Source organism: Platichthys flesus, chromosome 4 (genome assembly GCF_949316205.1).
Source record: "Platichthys flesus chromosome 4, fPlaFle2.1, whole genome shotgun sequence".
Lineage (NCBI taxonomy): Eukaryota > Metazoa > Chordata > Actinopteri > Pleuronectiformes > Pleuronectidae > Platichthys > Platichthys flesus.
In genome coordinates, this window is record NC_084948.1 from 23,931,395 (window position 1) to 23,952,714 (window position 21,320).

At 43.2% G+C, this 21,320-nt stretch overlaps 1 protein-coding gene across 1 annotated transcript in view; it reads left to right on the top strand.

The window, feature by feature from the left end:
- gbe1b (glucan (1,4-alpha-), branching enzyme 1b) overlaps positions 1 to 21,320 on the top strand; it is a 77,441-nt gene that overhangs the window by 11,127 nt on the left and 44,994 nt on the right. Inside the window, exons 3-10 of the mRNA XM_062385479.1 lie at positions 1,088 to 1,203; positions 3,426 to 3,551; positions 4,483 to 4,618; positions 7,565 to 7,655; positions 9,902 to 10,111; positions 18,117 to 18,232; positions 19,115 to 19,242; positions 19,598 to 19,696. Coding sequence (XP_062241463.1) covers positions 1,088 to 1,203; positions 3,426 to 3,551; positions 4,483 to 4,618; positions 7,565 to 7,655; positions 9,902 to 10,111; positions 18,117 to 18,232; positions 19,115 to 19,242; positions 19,598 to 19,696 — 1,022 coding nt within the window. The remainder of the gene's footprint in view (positions 1 to 1,087; positions 1,204 to 3,425; positions 3,552 to 4,482; positions 4,619 to 7,564; positions 7,656 to 9,901; positions 10,112 to 18,116; positions 18,233 to 19,114; positions 19,243 to 19,597; positions 19,697 to 21,320) is intronic.

The window sequence follows — 21,320 nt, forward strand, 5'->3', positions numbered from 1 at the left end:
ATTCAATGAGCAGTGAAGTGGTATCTTATCAGTTTTGCTTTTTTGGAGATCACTGATTCTGCTGCTTTATTCCCGCTTGCCTGCAAAAGTCACAGGATGCGGGAGAAGCGGTGCAAAAAAAACAACAAGGACGAATTATGTAAGAGAATTTAGAGGAGACGAACACAGAGGAAGAAATTGTGTGAAGAGCGAGTGGAGAAGTCAAGGAAATAAAGAGGCCCTGCGACCACATGGGGATATGGAAATGGAGCAAAAGCCACCGTGGGCGAGTCTCATCTGCAAACTGCTGTTAGCACATAGAGAAACTGTGATGGATTACTGGAGTAACAGTTTTCTTTGCACTCAAACATAATTAAAGTCCTGGTGGATGAATTTAATCATTTCTGACAATTTAGAGGTGTTGAACCGAAAGAGCATTAATCTATTATCTATACCTACAGACATATTTCAACTCTGCATATACAGGGTTTAGGTTAAAAAGAATATGAACGTCTCAGTAGTCTACAAATTCATTGTAACATGAGCCGATTGGTTGTTTTAAAGAGAATATTTCTTATTTTAATGTTTTATTATCTATTCATTCTTTATACCGCTTATTCTTTGACGGTCATGGGGGAGCTGGAGCCAATCCCAGCGGATATTGGTGAGATTAAGACTCAGGGTGCATCCTAGACTGGTTACCAGCACATTGCAGGGCCTAGAAAAAAACACAAATAAAATATCTAACATAACATATCTAAAATGATGCGTAGTTGGGTCTGGGGTCACTGCCTAAAATAAGATAAGACTTTATTGATCCTAAAGGAAATGAATGCACCGTCTTGCTCCAGATTAAAGAAACACAATATATAACGTGGTGCTGAGAATGAAATATAACGATTTTAAATATAAAGTGTAAATGCAAAAGTATGAAAATGGAATAAAGTAGAATAGAATAATTAAGTTATGTGAGGCCCGGGATTTATGAACTGATTTAGGTTTGGTCCTATGATCGTCCTGCTTTCTTTGATCAGGGCTCAGTGAACCACAACCGTTCAGATCCGTGTTCTAAACCATTTCATTTGATGTGTTTCTAAATCCTCTTCAGATGACTGGGACAAATTCTCCCATTCCTACACCAAGAAAGAATTTGGGAAGTGGGAACTGATTGTGCCGCCAAAACCGGACAAGTCTCCAGCTGTGGATCACAACACCAGACTCAAGGTAGAGAACAGAACACCTTCATGCCTATTTTCACTCCGGCAGTCGGTGGCGTGTTGCTGTGCGCCGGCGTTGGGAACGTGTCACCGTAATGTGCGAGGGAGATTGCCTGTCATGTGTGGTGTGTCATGAACCGAGTGAAGACCTGGCGTGTCGCCGTCAACAACATGTCACCCTCGCGGCGCACAGAAGGGAGATTACTGTAGGTACACAGTCTGCACAGTGGAGGCCAGATCCACCTGAGGAGCCCAACTGATGCCCTTTGTTTCCACTCCCGTCTGTGGCAGGTGTCCCTCAGGGCGTGTGCGGTCCACGGTGGGCGGAGATGATTGTTTCTTTTTTAGCCCCTGTAAATAATTCGTCAGGGATAAAAATGCAAAAGACGCACCTCCCATTCTGCATTGTCTCCCAAGCAAACAGCGCGGATGAGAAATAGTCCTGACATGAGATGCCAGGCGAGGAGCGGACGGCGGTGGCGGCGCCTCCCTCCCTCGGACCGGGCCGTCGTTGGCACACTCCCGCGCCCTGGACAGGCTGCCCAGCTCCCATTGTCAGCGGAGGTCAGTCTGAGGACGATAAGAAGCAGATGGAAACGCTGGCACCTGGCCTCTCCTTGTGCTCCCCCCCCCCGCTGCCTGTGATTGGCCGTCTTGCCGTGAGCCCCACTTTAGAATTAGTTCCACAGCTCTCCCTTGTGGAAGCACAAGCTCGGCCTCAATCGCTCCCATGTAGAGCATCTTGTCCGTCCAGCCCCCTCTTGTTCCCGAGCCCAATTTGCCCCCCTCACACAATCAATGTGCTCTTGTAGGTAGAGTGTTCACCGCGAGAGATCTCACGGTTGCGAGTGTGCACCACTTTGAAGGTGGCGAGTGTTATCGAAGTGATCGACTGCCCACGTTTCTTTCCGTCCTCACGTCTAACTTCTTGCAAATTGCTTGGCTCCGAGTTGTTTGTCCCTCGGCCGCTCCAGCAACTCAGATTTTTGTCTTTAATGCACCTGATGCCGGCCAATTTGTCTGAAGGACCTCCGCTCTGTCAGGCTTTATGCCAGTCCATTTATCCAACTATCTTTTCCTAATCCCATAAACTGTGAAGCATGTCATGAGGGGAGCCAGGCAGCTAACCCCCAGGTGGCCCGGGCATAATGAGAAAAAGCCCACAGGGGGGTCTGGCCAAAGGCTCACAGGCAGGTGGCATTGGAACAGTCATTACTTCACAACAGCGGCCAGAATTAGCTGAGTTCTAATCCCCATTTCTGCAGGGGGACCAAACAGGGCGAACACATACTGTGGATAATTCCACAAGATCGATTCCTCGGTGGGTTTCTCAAACTCTCACGCTGGCTCTCGCCTTTCTTATTTAACTGATGGAGGCAAAGTGACGTGTCGCATACGATTTTTCAAACTTTGCTCATTTGACCCCCTTCCAGTGCTGTATTTTGCAGACATAATAGATAATGATTTAGATTTCCTGTTTCTCTAAATTGCTCTCTGGCTCAAATCCCCCTCTCGAGTAGGGGCCAGTAAGTGGCTGCATTAAAACCAATGCTAAAGCTGCCCCCTTAGCAAAATAAGAAAGACGAAACATAATTACCATTGAATCCAGATTCGCCACAACAGGTTTGTCGAGTCAATACTGCAGCGTTTTGTCCTCTTCACCATATTATGTCTTCAGTGCCCCCCCGAGATCCCTCCTGTGTAAAAGTTTTACAGCCGCTGCAGTCGAGAGGAAGGAGCAGCCTGTTTTTTTTCTTGTTTGTTTTTTACATGGACACATTGAAAAATGTTTATCGGTCGAGCAGTCTGCACCGTCTCTCCTGTGTAATGGATTGGGAGCCGCAGCACGGTTTCTCTGAAGCATTTCACGGCTGGAGGACGTAAACAAATGTTGCAATGGCAAACATGGAGGGACAGGCGTCACAGAGGACCTTGAAACCTGTTCGCTGTGTTGTTCAGGCCTTTTAAAAGCCAGATGAGTGTTATTTCTGTCAAACGTCTCCACCCTCTCATCTTTGCAACATGTTCTCCATTTTACTAAAGTTTGCAGCCTGTCATCCCTATATGTTTTAACCTTATTTCTGCAACGTGTATCAAGTTGTTGTTATCCTTTGCCCGCTTGTCCTCTTCCTCTCAGCCTGTGTTAAGTATCTGTAGTGTTTTCTGAATGACTGTCACTGTCTAAGTGCCCTTCCTATAACATACAACTCATTTGTCTTATCTTCCCAGGTGGTAGTTCACACTAAGGACGGCGAGCGGCTGTACCGGATCTCACCATGGGCAAAATATGTGAACAGGGAGGAGAAATCCATCATCTACGACTGGGTTCACTGGGACCCTCCTCACCCTTACATTGTACACGGTTTTCATTTTTTCAATATTTATTTTATCTAGAGGGAGATTTGTTTTTAAATAGGTTAAAATACATCTGGGTTAAATCGGATTTGAAAAACACCACTGCAGCACAGTGAGTCATAGAGAGATTGGTTTATTTCTTTTTGCGGTTTCCGAGCTGTCAATATCCCAGGAGAACCTTGTTTAGTTTAAACGGGGCTGATCTGTGTCTTGTTGCATCAGTTCGGGGGTTTTCAGGAAAGGTTCAAATGAAGTTTGAAATGAGATGGTCCTTCTTGAAACGTCAGGATGTTATTTCAGTGAAAACAATTAGGATTTACTGTAAAAATCACAAGATGAGATGTCGAAAAATACTCATCAGTATGTTAATATAAGTAAACATGCAAGACTTTTTAAAAAGCGTCCCTCGTTCTTGTCACAGTTTCATCTTCACATCCTCGAATCTGAACCGAGTTGTGGCCGCTCTTGAAGTGGCTGCTTGATGCCGCTGATTCGAGAGGATCTATTCCACATCCTCGGCACGAGTGTGCATGAGCAAAACAATGAGAAGCTGTTTAAGACCCCTCGCTTTTCTGTATAGCTTGTTATTCGGCAGTGTTTTAATTAGAGGAGCTCTCGTATATTCGCTTTATTTTCAAGTGGCAATGGTGTAGTGAAGATAGTGGGCTCACGACGCCTGGTGGGGTAGCCATTAGGAAATAAAAAAAAAAAAAACCTCTCCCATTGTGGAACTAAGACAGAGTGAATCACGGATGTTTCAATATTTAACGTGCAGAACGACCATGCTGTGGTGAGACATTGGTGCAGAGACCCAGAAAAAGAAACCACACACTTTGTCTTTGACCTGGTGGTTCAGAATAACTCTGTGTGCTGTAATTTTTTGCAGCTTTTAGGAAGAAAAAGCAACTTACTGATTGTTTCTGTTCACCAGCAAATTCACCCTCGGCCCAAGAAGCCAACGAGCCTGAGAACGTACGAGGCCCACGTGGGCATCGCTTCACCGGAGGCAAAGATCGCCTCGTACACCAACTTCACCACCAACGTGCTGCCGCGGATAAAAGACCTGGGTGAGACGTGAGACCTCATTACCGCCGCCTCGCTCTTATTTTGTTCGGCTTCTCCGGTCTGTCAAGTAAACACAGCAATCATCCCGCCGCGATTCTCTCCATCTCTTCTGTGTCAGAGGGGAAGAGGGGGGGGAGGGGAGTATCCGGTTGGTGTTTGTATATGCCTCAAATCTGAATTTTTGGAAAAACAATAGTTAAGGGGGGTCTGAGAGATGCTTTTTTTAAATTGTATTCTTATTTCTTACTGTCAGTGGCCTTTGCCATCTCTGTCAACACCGGGCCGTTACTTAGCACTCACACCGAGTGGTTTTCGGTGGCACCAGCAGTATTGTCAGTGGCCGACCTGTCAGCCTGCCTCTGCACAAAGGCACATCAGCAAGTCAACATCATGTTTACTGGCATGACCCGAGGGGCTCACCGACCGCTGGACAGTGTTTTGTAGAGAGGGCTCCACAGCACAGTTCACCCCACTCTGCAGTCATGGCTCCGGAACAGACGACTTGTTCCCATTTGCATGATCTGGACTCAGGATGCCAGTAGTGGAGAAAAGCTGACTCCCTGCAACTAGTGTCGTTCAGTCAAAGATCACGGAACCTTGTACTCAGGGTGAGATGATATAAGCATCAATTAAATACATCATGCATGAATGTATTTATATATGTTTGATGTGGCTGCTGGCTTTTGCAGCTCTTCTTAGTTTAATTATATAGTTTTCAGACAATTCACTTTTTGAATATTTATATGAGTCAACTTTGATAAAGGATTTATTATATAAATAAGTTCAGTTCACTTAGTTCTGTTAATTCTTCATGCAGTAAAACTATGTGATCTTTCTGTCTAATAAAGAAGCTAGTAGAGCACATCGAGCACATATCTCTGCTGAGGCCCAATATAGTCATAATAAATATAATCGAAACACATCAAATTAGTTTAATCTGATTTGTTTTCACCAAGATTCATCAATTATTCCCTTGGAATTTTGTGAAAATGTCAGAAAACATAATTTTCTCGGAATGTCAAAGAAAGTGGATCTGCCACCATCCTTACCCACGATGCATCATTCCACCAAGTGTTGTTGTAATCCATCCGAGGGTTTATGTGTAATCTTGCTCAAAAACAAACATGAATATGGCGAAGGTTTAATGTTTATCAGGTGACTGGGACCATTAATTTAACTAATAACAATTACTTAATATGAGTGAAGTTAATATAACAGTCGAAGGATTCGGTGAAATAAACGTGACTCGTTTCACAGTTTTTATTTGATAAATGACGCGACAAGCACAAGAGTGATTGGGCAGCAATTCAAGAAATGAATTCATTCTTAAATTAGTAGAAAACAATCAATGTAATTGAGATTTTATTCCAGTGTTAGTGTTATGAATGACCGAGTCAGTGTGACTGTTCAGCTGGTCCCGTGACCGAGACTCTGCTGTGATGAACATTAATCAAACAAAGACAATTCAACTGAAACAACAAAACAAAAGATCAAATCTATTTTTCCTGTTGAAGGAAAAAAGAAAGTATTTAACATATGATCTTGTCTGCACACAGGCCAAGTCTTCCTACTCATTAACTGCAGTGCATGATTTAATTTCCATTTTAACCCAAATCATTACGCAGATATAAATTCAAATGTGACTGTAACCTTATTGAGCAGATGCCCTATCTTTGTTTGCCGTTCTGCTCACGGGAGATGCGGTATTATTTTGCATTTAAATACGGCCCCGCTGCAGTGACATTATTAAAAGGCACAGATACGACTGGCACAGCGAACCGGGAGCAATCTGATAAACGCTGCTTCCTTGCTTGTGTCATCCTGTGTAGTGGGAGAGGAAAGTCGAGGAGTAAACGCTGTCAAAGAATCTACCGGCAGCAGCTGAGGGAATCTGCACGATGGGATTCTCCAGGAGGATAAACTCCACTGCCTCTAGTGATGGCAGACTTTGCCAATTTCATTTTCTAGACTATGGAGGGTACATTTATAGGTATATGTATATAAATATATATATATAAAATATAAGAAGGAGAAACTTACTCCCCCTCACCCCAGTGCTTTGTCATACTACTTTAAAAGCAAAAGTTCCCCCCCCCAGTCTCTCGTGTTCAAAAAGAACATCTTATACGAATAAATAAGTCTGCTGCACACGACGGGGAGAATACCCCCCCCCCCCCCCCCCCCCCCCCCCCGGAGTGCTCATCGACACTTTGAAAACCTGTTGTTCTCTTATTCACTGGAGACGTTTTTCGTAGGTTGTTTTGAAATGTTCCACGCGAACCTGTGACTCTGATAGACGGTGTTTCCCCCGTAGCCACAGCTTTTCTTTGGGAAACCAGAACGTTGGTGTCAGAAAGAAACCGCCTGGAGCAAATCATCGTCACAGTGTGACTGTCACAGGGCAAACAGAGTCAGGTTGTAATATGTTGCACCGAATTAATGTGCATTTTGTATAGAAATATGCAAATGAGCATGAGTACAGGGTTCTATATGAAAGCGGTGTGTGTGTATATGTATTTAAATGTGTTTTATCCTTTTTTATTTTAGCCTGTGTGGCCAGAGTCCTTTACATGTTTAACTGTTGTTTGTTCTGCTGTCTAAGCAGCTATTACTATTTAAAGAGAAATAATAGGATGGCAAACATAATGGCCCCTCCAGTTATTGCAGGAAATGAGGCTATCCAAATAGACAGGATGTAATGTTCATAATAAAACGGCACCAGGATGTCAAGCGCCATTGCATCATGCTGCCATCCATAAAGTATATAACACACGCATATTCTTTGACCATGCATAATTTAGTACTTTACCCACAGCTAATGTCTAAAGTATTTACATCAGTTAGAGAATGTATTCTTTTTAATCTGGTAGGGAACAGGTGAAATTGAGATTTTCAAACACTGTAAGGTTTTTACTCTCCGATTTTATCTCTCTGTCCTTTGTGTTCAGGTTACAACTGCATTCAGCTGATGGCCGTCATGGAGCATGCCTACTACGCAAGCTTTGGATATCAGGTCACCAGCTTCTTTGCTGCGTCCAGGTAAATATCATTTATTTAGTGCTTGAACAGTCTTCAAGTAAAAAATATGAATCATTAAATATGTTTCATCTTCCAGGTTTAATCTATTTGGCGATTTGGTCTATTTGGTTGTAGCTTTCTGTCTGTTTATTCTTTCTGGGGATTTAAAGTTCGGTGAAGCTCAACTCAGAACACCGAACTGGAGAATCAGTCGTTGTCATACACAAGCTGCATTGATGTCACTGACGTTGATGAGTCCCAGCCGCTGCTACAGAGAACTGGTTTCCTGTTTTTATTGATATTGTATGTTTTGGATGTCCAAATGGATAGGATGAGTGGTTCTTGAGATTTCTGGAATTATTAGATAGACTTAAAAGGTCAAATGCATTTTTTCATTATTACCTCCATACTTAAGAACAACATGTAAAACCATCCGATTCAGATGCATGTGCACATTTCACATGAAGGTGACGACCGGATCAGGATTCAATATTTCTGTGCTAGATGACATTGTCTTTCTGTCTTTCTTTTTCTAAATGTAACGGGATGAATCCTCTCAGCTCACAGTTTGTGAGCAGAACAACACCAGTTGCTCTCCCTCTGTTGCTTTCATTTTCATTTACATCACTTAACTTAGTTGTAAACAGCCATTTGCAAATTCTACAACTGCAAATCGTTTTTGAGGAATGTATCTGGCAGTCAGAACAAAGGTAGTAACTTCCTGCTCAACTCCATCACCTTAAATCAAGGTTAGGAAGTTTGAAAAAAAACAGACTTCTCCATAAATACATTTTCCTTTAATCCAGGCAGCGGAGGGAGTTTTAGATAAAGGAGGACAGTATTTATCTCCTCTCAGAGATCCCTCCTTCCGTGCTCCGAGTAAAGCATAAACCCAAAGTGTAATGTATATGGTGTAATTTCACCCATGATTGATCCCCCGGTGTCATTTAAAACCGGAGCGGTTGAGTACCAGGAAGCCGGGTAACACTGCCGCTATGTGTCCTGGTTGGTAAGGAAGCTGATGTAACGATAGCTGGAAGGACAGACGGTCGTTACTGGACAAGATGAGAAGTGCGCCCACAGAGATGTGTGTTTGTTTGTGTTTGGAGGTGTGTATCCATACATACAAATGCTCTGTGGACTTCTGTTCCACAGTGTCTCCATAGTATTGCACTGTAGAAGAGTTGGTGTGTCATAGCTATCCAATTACAAAATCCTCATAGGCCCTCTCGACAATGTGGTCACGATTCATCTATAGATAGAAGCAAGTTCTGTTTGGGAACTAATTAACTGTTTAATGGTCATCTGGTTATATTTCCTGACACTTAAGTATTGCATTTTACTTATTATTACTTACTGATGCCTATTTTTGACTCTTGCTGCTATAATATTGCAAATGTTGCAAATGGGGATGCATATCCTGTGTGTGTTGTATATACTAAATATACAACATGTATATTTACTTAAACTTTATTTGTCTGGCAAGAGCTTCATAATGAAACAAAATTTTGTTTACACAACATAAAATATAATGTTCCTTTGTATTTTGTGCGGCACACTGCTTGTCAGGCTTACCATCTGTAGGACCAGGAGAAATCTAGCCCATGCATGTGGCCTGTTTAAACATCAATAACGTTTTTACCATCCCTGGCAGGCAGGCAGGATTCTTTACACACTCACTGGATTCAGCTCTTACCGTTAAAGTTCACGTGAGAAGCAGACTGTTCGTACCAACCTCAGCTTAACACAGCCCTGCTCCTTATGAGGGTATGATGTTCAACTTTCCTCCATTGATCAGCTCTCAAAGTTAATCCTGTGGAGACACCCTCCCAAATAACAGTCCTACCAAGTTTGGTTAAAATACATACATGCATAATTTAATTATGTGGTCGCAGTTACGCACACACATAGGTTAAGGTAAAAATAATCACCCAATCAAGAACTTTTCTTTTTGTTGTCACCAACCAGGTTTCTTTTTTGGCTATAAGGAGTTTGGTTAAGGAGCAGAGTTGTGTTGAGGAGAACAAATGTTTACATAAGTTTGTACTTGAACACCTGTGTGTGTCCTTGTCATTTTATTTGTGTGGCTGGAAGGTTTTGCCTTTGTGATGACAGTTGATGTAGATTCTCAAATAAAAACCTGGATGTCTTATTAAATTTGTGCCACATGTAAGTGATGAACTGGATTAGAACAGGGCCTGACTGCAGGGAACCAAGACCACAAATTATACCTGTGTGTGTGTGTGTGTGTGTGTTTGTTCGTGTAGTCGCTACGGGACCCCAGACGAGCTGAAGCAGCTGATCGATGTGGCCCACTCGATGGGCATCGTGGTGCTGCTGGACGTCGTTCACAGCCACGCCTCCATGAACACGGTGGATGGACTGAACCAGTTCGATGGCTCCGACTCGTGTTTCTTCCACTCTCCACCCAGAGGGGAGCACAAGCTCTGGGGCAGCCGCCTCTTCAACTATTCCAGGTATTTTTTGTTTGGTGCCAGTGATAACTACTGAACTTTTTAAACCTGTGTGTACCGGTGTGAGTTTATCACGCTGCAGCTCATGAATCCATTAGGCTTGTTGGAGTAGAGGGTCCAGTCGATAAATGTCAACTCGTGGAGGTTTATTGCCGAAGAAAGAATATCGGTAACCTGAATGATTTGCTTTCATGGGAGAGTGAGAGTCTTACCTTTTTAATGTATTTGATCTGTATGTTTATTGAGTTCGAATGAGAAATGTATTCACAGCACCACCTGCAGGGCCTCGCGTCACGCTGTCTCTCTGCAGCATAAATATGCATTAAGTTCATCGGCATCAAAATACATCGCGCTCTGCTGCAGAACGTATTTATAGATGTGCATCGTGGCTCATGGTTAAAGCATGATGCACATGACTTTGTGCTAACTGAGGTAAATCCAACGTTTAGGCCTTTTAGTACAAATTGTGAAAAGCAAAGAACTGCCGACTGATTTCATCAAGCAATTTCATCTGAACTCCATTGTGCTGTAGATCAATTAATCCTCAATTAAATTGTATCGGTATAGCCCATATTCACAAATCACTTTTTTCTATATAGGGCTTCTTAACACAAATGACACTTAACTACTGTAGGAGATTTAAAACCAGCTTTGGCTGCATCAGATATATAAATGCTAACCTTTTAAAAAACAAGGTTGATTAATGAGCGCATTGGTTTAAGGAGTTTCTGAATTTAAAATCAAAAAACGTGTGAGCCACATGTGAACGGATTGATAAATGGGCCCAAGCGGCGGCTGACATACCACTCTTTATATTTCTGAGACTATCTGATGCGGCGCAACGTGTTGAAGGTCAGAACCAAGACATGATCGCAAAAATGACTGATTCAATCTTTCCCCAAAGTGGCCGAGCAGTCAGGTTTACTGTTAATCTGATGTTCCCCTGAGGCATCAAATGGGCTAATAAATGTCGAATTTAGAATTTTGACTTAACTTTTACAACTTTTCCCAGGCAGGTGTTGAATTTAAATGCGTCAAGAGGAATGGTCTGATGTTTTACGATATTGTTAGACTTTGGTTATTTTCACTTTATCAGCTCATTACAATAGCAGGGTGAAAACAAATGGCATTAACCTCGACCAAGGCCCAACAGTCCGTTTAAATTTGATCAAGCTGGACCAAAATTCACACACTAGTATGTATTGTCCTGGTTTTTACCAAGATCCATGGGATAATGTGGAAAATGTAAAAAAAAACACACCCTAGCAATGATTATTGAAGTAAAAAAACAGAAATACTGCTTCTGGATCCGAAGCTTAATTGACTGGGATATTCCCTGATCGATACTGAGTGCCTCTAAAAAGTTTGTGCTAAACAGTCCTGCAGTTTTTGTGTAAAAATACCAGAGAAACAAACAAACCAAGACAAATGCTGAATGTAGCATAGGTAAAAAGGTGAAAGAACGTCAATGGGGCTCAGTCGGCACCAGAACTCTTGTTTGGTGTTGTTGTAAGTCGTCGTAATTAAGTGTCTCTCCTGTCGCCTCGGTGGCGGCGGCAAAGTGATCCCGGCTCGCATTAGACAGCGACCGGCCACTGTCGGCTCCATCGGATGCCTTCTTTGAACTGGCTTTTAATAAGCATGTGTCTTCTGTGTTCAGCGGTTTCCAATACATTACACAATGCTTAGTGTCAGACATGGAGGCTATAATAAGTGAGCACGGCTCCTCTTTCATTAGTTGTTGAACTCTCCTCATATCAGAAGCACTCATTAGACACGGTGCAGACGTGTGCCGCGACCGGGAGGCACATGAGGAGTCGTTTGTAAAAGCCCAAAGGAACTCTGCAATGTCACCCTGGGTTCATTTGCCTCCTCCGCCTCTGGCAGGTTGTTTGGAGTTTCGCTTGTGTCTAGCTTTTTCTGCCGCTCCCTTCAGGAAGGAAATGAACCTCGGAGGCTGGCCGCGAACCCCCCGTGCCAAACCCAGGCTGTTTCTTTAATCAAGCAGCGCTGCTATCAGCCATCACCGTCTGACCATGATGTTCTTATTAGGCTGGGAGAAGCCTGACTGATGCGGGCTATCGCAGCCAAGATATATTTCCCCCCTTGCCGCCTCTTATACACGCTCTCCGCTTCCACCTTCTTTATCAAAGAGCACCTATTTTATTTTAGTCGGCATGCGTTTCTCTTCAACTTCCCCTCATAGGGCTTCGGACTCCGTCTGAGAGGAACGCTGTTTAGATGGATGCCTGCTGTCCTGTTTGTTAACTCCAGTTGCCTCGGAGTCAAACGTCCTCATTCACTATTAAGAACATTGGTTCCAGGCTGTTGAAATGCGAGAAGTAGCTTAGCAGTCGCTGAATACTCACAATACAATACACACACACACCGCTCTGTGTATGTCAAGAGGTTCATGTTCCACAAAACTCTGCCTTATCTGCATTTCTCTTTGGCCACTGTCACCTTCATGCCTCCTTTTCAAAGAGCCCAAAGTCACCTTGAGACTGGTGAGTGAGTGGTTGGAGCCCACGGTTGGGTGTGTAGTGGGTTGGCAGCCAGAGCAGCCGAGCCTCTTTGCAGAGCAGGGCCCTCAGATGTGAGAGTTCTGAGAACCTTGATGTGGGCTCGTCCTGTAATCCCCCCCCCCCCCCCCCTGCTCACGTCCCACAGGATGATTTGCATCCATTTTTCATCAATCTTTGTGTGAATTCACAAGATATGAAACGCAGGCCCACGGCCAGTCTTTTGAAAACTCCCTTTAACTCTTCTTGGTGCGCTGGTGCTGAGAGATGATGTGCCCAGTGTTTGAGAACTAAGGGGCAATGATTCTCTCTTTGACATGATTATTCTATACGTGGGTTTTTATTACATCCAGATATTTGTTAATGATGTGTGAACAGGGCAGTGAAAATGGGGAGTGCATTAATATTCACGAGGGAGTTCAGCAGAGCTCGGATTGTAATGTTCTATAGCATGAGAGCTCAAATACAGCAGAATCAAAGAATTCATGTTCTCTATTATATAATCAAGTTCTACAGCCATTGATCAAAGTAGGGTTTTATTGGGAGTAATATAGGTTTCCTTATTGTCGCGCATAATATTTTAGTTTGTTCTATTATATTACATTTAAAGCCATGGAACAAAGAACTTTAACATGACTTTTTCAAGTGGCATTTACTGGTTTACTTTCGATCTACTGCTAAATATCCTTGAATTAGGAAATGTGTGTAATAATACACAATGATCTGTATAATAATTCACCACAATAGCCTAATACACGATGTGAAGAGAAGCAAAGAATCAACCTGCTGAGAAACGACAGGCTTTCATTCACAAACTGGGACTTCACACTGTAGTTGGGACCTGACTCGTGCCTGATCAATCAATAAACTTAAAATTTCAACTTAATCCAAGTTCAGTCATTTTGAGCGTTTAGTACCCATGAGATCCCAAGTATAGTTTGGTATATAACTATACATAGATCAAAAGGCCCATAAACCTCTAAATGTTTTTTTTTTTTTATTTGAGTACATGACTATCTTGAATTCTCGTGAAACATATTACTCACTTGTTTTACAATTTCTCCTGATTGAATATTTCAGCAGTTATTCAACGAGGAGAGGCAGTTACATGACGAGATTGATAATTAGCAGTATCTTGCTAATAGATGTTTCATATCCATCACCACTGATCTAAGCAAGCTGTTGTTATAAGTGTCACAAATACTAATGCAGCTGCGCCTGCTGCAGCTCGTCCTCCCTCCTCTGCTCTCCTGACCTCAGGGACTGGTACTCCCTCAGTAACGCCTGTAAGGCTGCAGCCTCCCTCAGGGCTTTGTGCCAAGTTCTGACCCTCCTGTTTTTATAATTAACCAATTCCGAGAGGTGAGCACATTACAATGGGTTATGATGATGTCAGCCAACTAGATAACTGTACAGCTATGATTCCTCGGGCGTGTCTATAATTTACCTTATCTCTTACTTTGTCAGAAGGGTCTTACCGTTCAAATATCTTCAGGGATAATACACTTCCATATCCCGCCACTACTGAAATATGGTCCATCGGAGAAAAACCTTCAAACCACAGTTTAGAATTGGCCCATCAGAGAGCAATTGATTTCCTAAAGGCAGTGAATACATGAGGATCCTAATTACAGGTTCCCAAACAGTCAAGCAGTCTCACAGGCTGCAGAGTCTCCCTCCCAGGATGCCGAGCGGGAGCAGCGAGCTGCCAGGGAGCCTTAAGAACAGACAAATGGCAGATATCTGACACAAAGCACAGCGATACAGGGACAGACTGTCAGACGGCGAGATGAGAGTTTACCCTGCGAGGCCGCCAGCTTCACCAGACTGCCTGAAAGGCTGCTGAACAGTGTGCTGTGAAGTATAAAGACAAAACACAGCTCACTGGTTAATTCAGCCGCGTTTCACTTGACTGACGCTTATTTTATGAAAATTAGACGTGATTAAAATGTCTACCTGTAAGTCACGGCTGTAATTAATATGCTCATTGCTCATGTCCTTCAATAAACTACTGTGCGTATGTGAATTTCATGTGTAAACTGGCTGAATTAATGACTTATTGCACTAATAAATAAATCAAGCCTGAACCAATAAATATGACTTTTCCTGCAGGGTCACAGTCTTTGTCCTGTTTGCATTAATGGCTGCAGCGACTAGAGAAAGTTTGAAATGCGTTAAATAAGGGACCTCATTTGTCCTCTTTGGCCCGATGTATGTGCACCATCCATCAGGCTGTCGGCCGCTGTTGTTTGAGCATCACACTTCTTCTGGAATGACCTGTCAGCGTCTGAAATTTATTTGCTCTTATCGGCGGCTTACCTGCGATGCTGCGAAAAAAAACCAGGGACATTAAATCTCTCGCCATCGTGACAATAAGGTGCTGTGACGCCTTATGCAAAATCGACTTCTGGAAAAACGGGACGCACGTGTTGTGTTATCAGTCACAGTCATGGAGTCCGATAAGAAGCCGCTAAGCATGGAGCAGATGTGGAACAAGTGTGTTGTTTTAAATAGAGCTTTTTATAGCAGCGTGTTGTTGCAGGTAGAGCAGCTCACAGGATTGATGACCTTGTCTCACTCTGCAAGGACATTAGAGCTTTACTCCATTAGCGCCCCCTAACCAGGTTTCACTGTCATTGCTGAGTTTTAGCATGAGGTCAATTTGCTCTGGTATTAACACCGCAGACTCGGCGATGGCTCCGTCGAGCCCGGGCAGATAAGCGCTGGGTTGCATCAGGTACAGAGATCTAACTTTCCCCCTGTAATTGGACTTGATGATGAATGGCATTGTGGGCCCTAATGTGGCAGTATGGTTTCATCCTGGGCCTCTGGCTCTCGCTGGCTATTATCTGTGTCCCGTGGGGATACATTGTGTGGGAGCCTTTGTTGGCTCTGTGCAGCGGAGTGGAGGACCTAATCTATTTATCACAGGGTCTGTGTGACCACCCAGCCAGGCTGCTATATCGGATCATGCTAGGCTCCGTCGTGCTCCTCCTCAGGGGAAGGGGGCAGCGCTGATGTAACATGCGGCTTCACACCTGTCAGACAGCGTTGGGGTCGGTCATCCCTGAGGAGCGGAGCACGGAAGGCACTGCATTTAAATGTGTTTTGTTGTTACGCCTCAACCGACCGAAATGAAATAAATCAGGGGATTTTTTTTTTGTCTGATGTCGTGGAGTATGTAATCTTCAGCAGCACTCTGAATATGCAGAGGGAGAATCAATGATACGTTTTAAAGAGATTTTGTCGAGAGCAAGAACTGTCTCGGGTTGGAGGGATTTTTTTGGGAGTTTGAGATGTTATTGAAGTGTTGCCGAAGCATGAGTCAGGGACCACGCTCGCTGCTTCACCAACTTTCTGACAGGATGAAATTTCATCATTCGAGCCCGGTCGGTGTTGGTGGTGTCACAGGCAAAAAGAAAAACAAATGATGTTCTGTGTCACACTTTTTTAAATTCAGAAAGGGGTTCATTGTTCATTGAACGGCCTCTGTACCTGTAAAGAGCTAACGGTGAATCTAAAACTTTTAAAGTTCTTTTCCATAGGTGAGAATTTAATAACACTTTAATAACACTTCTAGCAATAATGAAAATAACTAAGAGTTCACTGTCAAAGTATATCTCTGATCACAGCAGGTTGTTTGGTTCATTTCACGTCTCGACAGGGAGGTAAATATTTAAATCTGTTTTCAGTGCATTCAAATCATAAATCAGCTGGAGACTCTGCAGTTCATGCATATTATGTTTTCCCAGCAAAATTACCGTTTTGATGCATCATAACAATATTACCTGCAAATAAAATCTGCCACATAAAATATCCTCTCACTCAAACCTAAACATGATTATAGTTTATAATTTTCAGTTGTGGTTGTATATTTAACATCGCAACATACATTTATTTATATTCTGGTCATGGAATAAATGGTTCATAGGATTTTGTTAAAGGTCCAATGTGGATGAAGTCAGGGGATCTATTGGCAGAAATCGGATAAAATATTCATAATTGTGTTTTCATTGCTTTATAACCCTGTTACGTCAGAATGGTCCATTTATATCTACATCTTTGTCGGTAGCAATGTCGTCTAACCCTGTTGCCCGGCTCTATAGAAAACCTTTTAAGCTTTCATGTTGTTCTGAAAGGCCAACGCAGAACCTTCTATATGCCTGTGAAGGGAAAGGTGAAGGGACAGCTACTCAGTTAATGTATTTGTTATTAACTGTATTGAAATCATGAAGGGTCTAGTTCATAATAGCAGGTGTATTAATAGATAAACACATGTACCCACGGTGTGTATTGGAGGGAGCAGGTCCTGCAGTACTGACACTTCCACTGACTCCCTTTTGTTATAGTGTTAATAAACCCGACAGGCTCAGTAGAGGTTAGTGTGAAGCTCCGGAGGTCAAAAGGTACTTTGGGAAAGTTTTGTGTCTCCAAAAAAAATAACAAAAAAATCCCCAGATGTCGTTCCAGTTTAAATCAGGAGCAGAAACACCAGTAGCTATGGTTGCAGGTGTTTTGGACACGTATCATTAAAATCGTTCTCGGAGAGTTGTGGATTTCCGACCTGAGCGGAGGCAGCGGTTCACATTTAATCACCGGCACCGATGTGTCATTTCGTCTCACGTCCCTGACACTTCTCCGCGAGTCCAACGTTTCAGTCGGTGCTCGTTACGCACGCTGCCTATAGACCAGAGGACCGACGCTTCCATGGCAACACGCCGCCGAGCGGGGGGGAAGGTGAGGCGCTCGGTGTACTTTGCCTTGAGTGGCTGCTCAGACCCAGATGACTCTCCAATCGCTCATCAGTCAGGAAACCGAGGGACTGGAGCCCATTTGTGGAATCCACCTCCTCGAGCCTCCAGTCCTGCCAACAGGCGCACACGGCTAGTCATGTGCTTTGTAGCTCAACACGGGCAACAACACACGGCCCTGAGTTACGCTTTCATACTCACAGGGCTTGTTGGTTCTCCAGTAGTGTTCTCGCTCTGGCATGCAGGACAGAGGAGCTCGTCGTATGTTGATGATGGAAGCCAAAGAGAGGAGAGGCGTGCGGTTTATCTCCCCCCCCCCCCAGGAGAGGTAACTCAGTTCCTCCTGCAGGCTGTTTGTTTGTGTGTTTACCCAAGTGAGGCGTGATTCCCTTCAGTTCAAACACTGGGGGATGGACCTGGCTGCACTAAACGCTCGCCCAGTGGTCACGCAGATGGTTCGATGGAAATCAAAGAAGTTTGCAGTGTCTACTGGAAAACCACTGACTTCTCAGCCCCCTCAACTGGAAAGACAGAATCCTCCTTTACATTGTAGTGAATGGAAACACCATCTCCTCTCAGTGACTCACCATCCCAGAGACAATGAAGCTTTGGTTATCAATATGTGGCGCCTAAAGTGCATGAAGAGGTGCGTGAATAATTCACAGGCCCTTGTTTATCTGACCTTGAGTGTGTCTGTGTGTGTCTGTATGTGTGTGTGTGTGTGTTTTATTCCAGCTGGGAAGTAATGAGGTTCCTGTTGTCGAACCTGCGCTGGTGGATGGAGGAGTACCGCTTTGACGGCTTCAGATTTGATGGTGTTACCTCCATGCTGTATCATCACCATGGCATCGGTAAGACTGGTTTGTGAGTGGAAAGCATCATCTTCTGTAAAACCAGTAGGGTACTATAAGCACGACTGATTCCAGAGGGTTAAAGAATTAAACCAGAAGAGGTCTGACTGATCTCAGCCCACACGCTGTGAAAAATCTATCTGCAAAACTCGTTCCAATTAAACGCAGATAAAGCAACAGGAAGGAAACGATTAAATTAAGACATGAAGGTAAGTGAAACATTTATCTTTGGAGTTGAGAACAGTCGAGCCCTTTTCAGACATGAACTCCTGAAAATGTGCGATAATTAGATCTGAACCCTCTCTGGACTTCATGCAGAACGCAGCACAAGATCATCTGGCTACTTAACAAAACCTTAAAATGAGGTCACTCTTCAGAGAAAAGTGTGTAATTTTACAATAATGCCAGATTGTTTAACAATCGTTTTCACACATATCATTTTATGTGAGAAACACAGACATATAAAACGTATATTAAGTTCAAATCCTGTGATTACTAGTTGCATCCATGGACTTCAATATCCAAGCTGTGGAGAGAACAGGTCTGAATCCCCCTTGCACATCTGCAGCAGCTGTCACAAAGTGTGGAATATATGCAGTCTGTGTCCATGAATCTCTGAAGAAGTGCTGCTAGCTGCTGCTTTACGATGCACCTGTGAGCCGACAGTGAATCCCCAGTTTCTCACATGAACGAGTTTGAAAATGAGCCTTAAAAAAAAAAGAGAATACATTAAAGACTTTTACAATAAAGACTGTTCAGAAAAAACCAGCAGCGGCATGTGTTGGTGAGAAAAAAACAAGCAGAGGGAAGAGTGAAGGATTTCAGAAGTTTTCGGGCTGAAAAACATGAGGAGAGTTGACTGTGTGGGTGTTTACTCCTCAGGCACCGGCTTCTCGGGGGACTACAGCGAGTACTTTGGCCTTCAGGTGGATGAAGACTCCTTGGTTTACCTGATGCTTGCCAATCACATTCTTCATACCCTTTATCCTGATTGCATCACTATTGCAGAGGTAAAAGAAACACACACACACACACACACACAAACTCACACATACACACACACACACTAACCAACGCCGTCAGCATTCCCTCACTTTGCAATGACACCGCCCACAGCTATTATTAATTAAAACCACTTATTACAGCCCACTTACGTATTCATTGGCGTAATTAAGAAGTAATGCAAAAGGAAATGGGATGTCACTCTTTTTTCCTTTGGCCCTGTGTATAGGACGCTGCTTCCTTTTTAATATGTGGGTGGCGGTGTGGTATTGACGCGATCCGGGCTGACACCTGTGAAAAAGGAACCTGTGCACACAAGGAGGAAAAAGTGTGATATGAAAATAGTGTGACTTCTCCCCACAGGACGTGTCAGGGATGCCGGCTCTCTGCAGAGGAGTGGTGGAGGGGGGGCTTGGGTTTGATTACCGACTGGCTATGGCCATCCCTGACAAGTGGATCCAGGTAAGATTTATTCACTTCTTTCTTTGTCTCCGTGCCCCCTCTCTCTCTCTCTCTCTCTCTCTCTCTCTCTCTCTCTCTCTCTCGCTCTCTTTCCGTAAGTTCACAGAGAAACTTCTCTAGGAAATGCAGTTAGAGAGAAAAATGAAAAGCATGTGTTTTTCGAGGCGGGGAGGAAAGACAAAGGGAGTAACTGGGTATGTTGGGAGGCATTGAAGTACCTCTGTGGCTTGTTGCTAAGCATTGGAGCGTTTTTTAGAAAGTATAAATCGTAGCATGATAGTGACACAAGATCCTCAGCCTTTATTGTCACTGGAGTTAACTGCAGTCTGCTGTGCTCGGGTGCAAGACTCTGGTAAAGTTATTTGTGGCAACACACTCATAGAGAAATATCAGAAATACTGTCAATTGAATCCTGGAATGTCCAGTGATTCTCTCCTCAGAGAAAAGTTAAGTTAAGACATTCAATGACAAGAGAAACTACACAGGTCTGCACAATGTATTTAATAGCAGAATATCCCCGGGGCAGAGAGCTCTATTAAGTTCAGTTTTATTTATTTTCTGTTAACTGATATACAGTTTGTATTAGATTGCATTATATTATACAATGACGTGTACATATTGGATTTAAACATTGTGGTCACTTAGGGCACTTTCACACCCACCTTGTTTTGGGCTTTCAGGCTTTTTAGCTTAGTCCGAACCAAGATAACAGGTTTCCAGACCCACGGATCAAAATGTAATCTGACCTAAAGAAGTGGTCTCAGTCCAGATCAATTAAGGTTTCAATTGTTTGAATAGGGAAAACAGTCTTTTGGATATAACATCTAATCTTTGAATGACATGTATCCTCACTTTACTGGGAGTGATATTAAAATGATATTTCCGTGACAAAGAAATTAACAAAGTTTTTTTAAATGTTCTCAATTCAGATGGAAAGAAGGTTTCTTTTCTATTAACTTTATTCAAAAAGGTTCATGAATACAATCGCAGAATCCACAACACCTCAACAAGCCAGACGCTGGTCAGACTGCAAACCATTAACTGTCAAGAAGAGGTGGACACAGATCACGTACATGAGTTTTCTGGATCTTTCCGTCTTTTCTGCAGTTAGTGGCATAAACTCCGTGCTCTTGTGTTTGTTTTCACCCGGAGCTGCAAGTTAGTTTCTTTCTCTCATCAAACGAGAGAAGGTCCTTGTGCCTTTGTTCTCATTAAGTGCTGATTTGCTTCATTCGCTCTTCGTACCTGCTGTGCGACCGGGAAGGTCGTTCCTCCTCCCACCGAACACAAAGTCACGATGCAAAAGAAACAAACAAATATATGTATTTGACTTATTCATTAGTAATGACATTAGATTAGTACTTTTTTTTCGAGCCCTTTCAGTGGATGTATGCCTTCATTTGATGTGAGTGGGATGAAAGCTGAGCTTTAAGAATGTTATCATGAAGGTCACAGAGTCACTGATCCAGGCGGAAATTTCTTGTGATGCTTTTTTCTTAAGTGAAGCATTTGAATAGAGCGTCACCTTCTATATTTCACTTTGATTCATTATCAAGACTGAATATTCTATCCTCGGGGTCGTGCTTTTTTTCATACGATAAAGCAAAGATTATTTCGCCTCTTG